This window comes from Mytilus trossulus, chromosome 9 (assembly GCF_036588685.1).
Source record: "Mytilus trossulus isolate FHL-02 chromosome 9, PNRI_Mtr1.1.1.hap1, whole genome shotgun sequence".
NCBI classification, from domain to species: domain Eukaryota; kingdom Metazoa; phylum Mollusca; class Bivalvia; order Mytilida; family Mytilidae; genus Mytilus; species Mytilus trossulus.
The window spans coordinates 49,344,457-49,348,796 of record NC_086381.1 but is presented as its reverse complement, the minus strand read 5'-3'; the positions used below and the strand labels follow the sequence as shown (position 1 = coordinate 49,348,796).

The window sequence follows — 4,340 nt, the reverse complement described above, 5'->3', positions numbered from 1 at the left end:
TCTATAGGAAGGATCGAGAGTGCACAATTATGTTTCATCTCGCAAAATTCTCGAGGTAGTTGTTATACTTGTCTCAATGGTATTCATTCTACATTTTCTTATTTCTATATGTATTACTTAATATGTTATCGTTTTGTCTTGATAGATATATTGGAACCAAATTTTAGTTCAGCTTACCTTTTATTCATTAATTTTTACAGAACTTGAAAGGAAAGTTGTCGAAACAGAACATAATAAGATGCAGCCCTTTTTTGTCGAGATCAGCGGCTACAAACAAATCAAATATTTGCTTAGAAAGAAAAATTTCATTGTAATAAAAGGAAATCCCGGTGACGGCAAGACAACAATTGCAGTTCATGCAATGTTTGAGTTGATGAAAATCGGAAAGCAACCTCTACAGCTTTACAGTTACAGAGATTTTGATGAATGCGTTTCGCCAAATCAAAATCTTGCTATTTTTATCGATAATTTGTTTGGAGAGTTTTTCGTTTCAAAGGATGACGTAGCACAATGGTCTAGTCGATCTAAAGCTCTTGAGGCTGCTGTGTGTGAAGGTCATCGTAGGAACTACATAATAATCGCAATTCGTAATGATATTTACCAGGAATGCAGAAAGTTATTGAAATATAACGATTTTCTTGGATCAAACATGGTCGACATTTCCTATGGTTGCACATTTGGACTAAGTTCCGAAGATATGAGAAAACTTTTTACGAATTACACAAACTGTTCTATTCCGGAACATAGTTTTTTTGACAATATTCCAAAGCTTGGTTTTCCACAATGCTGTCGTTTATATAGGGACACAAAAGAACTACAACAAAATGGACTTCGATTTTTCAATAATCCACTGGAATTTTTGATAGAACAAATTGAATTAAGATTAAATGGATGTGATATGAAAATGGCAGTTTTAGTTTGCATTCTGTTGTATGGTGGATCCGTAAAGAGCAGTACTCTATATGACAACTCCTTGGATACAGAGTTAAAAAGAACTTCGATGAAAATATGCTCAGTTAAAAACAATCTTATAAAGTTTCAAACAGCAATTTCCAATATCTCTTTCACAAAAACAGTGCAAGAACTAGATGAGAAAGTTTTAACATTTTCACACAGTTCCGTAAAAAATGCTATATTCAGTGTAATTGGGAAGCGTAGTCCACATGAATTGTTAAACCATTGTAACTTTAGATTACTTTCCATGATAACTACATCAAGATGTCGCAATCAAGAGATAGATAGTTTAGAAATTCCAGATAGCTGCATTTCAATTGTATGCGATAGAATTGGTAATTTATTTCAGAGTGACATTTTTTCAAGCACTTTCCTCAAGGTGATTTCTGAATTGTACATCTGGAATGACCCACGCGTTTTTGAGAAATGCCTTCAATTTGACAATTTATTTGTCAAAGCGATTGATGACAAAGGTTGGTCAATGCTGGTTTATTTTTCGGCTGTTGGTTGTATGAAATGGATCAAGCATATATATCACAAATTTTCTGCAGACCAGACAGTACTGGCATTAAAGGTAGCTTGTGGTGCAAACGAGCTTGAAGTGGTCAAATATTTTGTTTCAATGGAGTGTGCGCCAAACATAGAATGTTGTTTTAGTGCTGTTAAAGGTGGTCATTTAAAAATCCTTTTGGAATTGGTTTCGGCGGGTGTTGATCTAACAGAAAAATGTGAAACACAAACACACTGGGACACTACGACGACTGTACTAGATGAAGCAGCAATGCAAAACCAGTGCCATTTGATAGAACCACTTCTCAATGCATGTCCTAAACTTATTAATGTAAAATCCTCAATTGGCGCGACAGCTTTACACGTTGTTGCACAAGCTGGCGATACATCTCTGCTTCGAAAAATCATTTCAATGCCAGAATTTTCGCCCTATGATGTATCTGATATCGGTTCGACAATTCTTCATTTTGCATGCCAAAATAACAAATTAAAAGCCGTCCGATACATCATCAATGAGTATCCACTTTTACTATCTGAAAAATATTACTGCTACAGACAAGGTACAATTTTGCATACTGCTGCACAAAGCGGAAACGCTGAACTTTTTCAATATGTACTACGACAGAACAAAAAACTGTTTGAAGAAAATGATTTGGCAAAAATGCAGCTGTTTCAAAATTGTTATGTGATGATAGACAATAAAAGAGAAACATCAGTTCACAAATCCCAGATTTTACACATACGAGATTCGGAAGGGTCTACGGTCTTGCATAAAGCGGTATGGTCACAAAGCATACCACTGGTTAAATTCATTGTTAGTCAAGATGTTGACATTGTCGGATGTATCAATGATTTAGGACTGAATGTGGTAGACTACATGTTGGCTAGAAAGCGCACTGACGCTCATGAAATGCTGATGTTTTTAAAAGACGAATACAATATTGAAGAGACTAGACATGATTAGATTTCAACCTTTTCATGTTATGCTATTGAGCACATCAGCAAACTAAGGAAACAATAGTTTTGGGACTTTCGATCTCTTTTGTAAATTTTGATAAATACTGATGTATTTTCGTGTAAAACACATTATTTTCTGAAGATTAATTCTGGCAGGCATTATAAATACAAGCCTTAGGATATTTATTTATTTCATAGGAAGATAGGCATACTGTACATAAGTACTAAACATTTGAATGTATTGTTACAAACATAATGTTGGTTGTTATAACACTATACACGCCGTTTAAAGCATGCATGGGGGACTGTAAAAAGCGTCATTTTCAACGCCAATTGTAAAGAAACAGACTTTGAACAAAAATGTAACAATACATTTATTTCAATGGTATTTGATGATTATGACTTTTCAATTAACTTCATAGCAAAACATACACATTTAGCACAAACAATCCGCTCAGTGGTATTTATGACTTGGATTAGGTCATGAACAACTTGGAAACACAGCAAACAACACCTAAAAGTGACTAGTTCATTCCGTTAAGGAAATAATAACATACTGTGACGGTTTTGAAAGATAGCACTATCTTATTTTGTATTGACATTCGCTAATTTTGCTTGAACTATTGTTTACCTAATCTGGTGAAAAATTTAAGTATAATGAAGACTTTATGTTTAAACTTAAATATGTTGTCATTGTTTTGTCAATATTTCTGCCAACTGTACTTTGTATTATAGGCGTAAATGTGTGTATTTTATTTCATAAGTACATATATATTGTATACTCGTTTTAATATTGTATGTTCCAGAATGTCAGCAAGCGTGTGTTTTCTAACCTGTACATGCTGTATCCTTTATTCAATTGAACGTTACTTTCACTTTTGCTTTTATCGGAAGAAACTGGTATTTGCCAAAAAAATAATAACAAAAGAAAACGTATATTTTAAGACTGTATTGAACATGTTGTAGTTATAATTTTGTATGTTTTTCGAAATAGGAATCAATGTTATAGTGTTTTATATTGTTTGATGTGTTTGGACTTTTGATTTTGCCTTTTGATTTTGGCTTTTCCTTTTTGATTTTTCCTCGGAGTTCAGTATTTTTGTGTTTTTCCTTTTTTTTTATATAGAGTTTATGTAATAGGGAGTTTTATTCAGATTAAAATAATAACTCCTTATGATCTATGTTTGCATCAACTTTGCGCATCTTTTTGCAGTAATAGGGCTTAACTGACGGTATTTTCTTTGACGTCAATTTTACAGATATTTGCCGTTAAAGGATGTTTCCTAATTTGGTCATACCATTTTAACAGTATTTGGAATTTCATGCACGCGAAACAAATAAATTAGCGAAAGATTTATAGTATTTCACGTCAGTTCCAGCTTGTCCCTACCGCCGATGTAAAACACATTATTTTCTGAAGATTGATTCTGGCAGGCATTATAAATACAAGCCTTAGGACATTTATTTATTTCATAGGAAGATAGGCATACTGTACATAAGTACTAAACATTTGAATGTATTGTTACAAACCTAATGTTGGTTGTTATAACACTATGCACGCCGTTTAAAGCATGCAGGGGGGACTGTAAAAAGCGTCATTTTCAACGCCAATTGTAAAGAAACAGACTTTGTAAAAAAATGTAACAATACATTTATTTCAATGGTATTTGATGATTATGACTTTTCAATTAACTTCATAGCAAAACATACACATTTAGCACAAACAATCCGCTCAGTGGTATTTATGACTTGGATTAGGTCATGAACAACTTGGAAACACAGCAAACAACACCTAAAAGTGACTAGTTCATTCCGTTAAGGAAATAATAACATACTGTGACGGTTTTGAAAGATAGCACTATCTTATTTTGTATTGACATTCGCTACTTTTGCTTGAACTATTGTTTACCTAATCTGGT

General features: G+C 33.3%; 1 protein-coding gene across 1 annotated transcript; it reads left to right on the top strand.

The window, feature by feature from the left end:
• Positions 1 to 238: 238 nt before the first annotated feature.
• On the top strand, positions 239 to 2,428 carry LOC134684709 (uncharacterized). The gene has a single exon (XM_063544014.1). The coding sequence runs from the start codon at positions 239 to 241 to the stop codon at positions 2,426 to 2,428; it is 2,190 nt and encodes a 729-aa protein (XP_063400084.1).
• Positions 2,429 to 4,340: the final 1,912 nt, after the last annotated feature.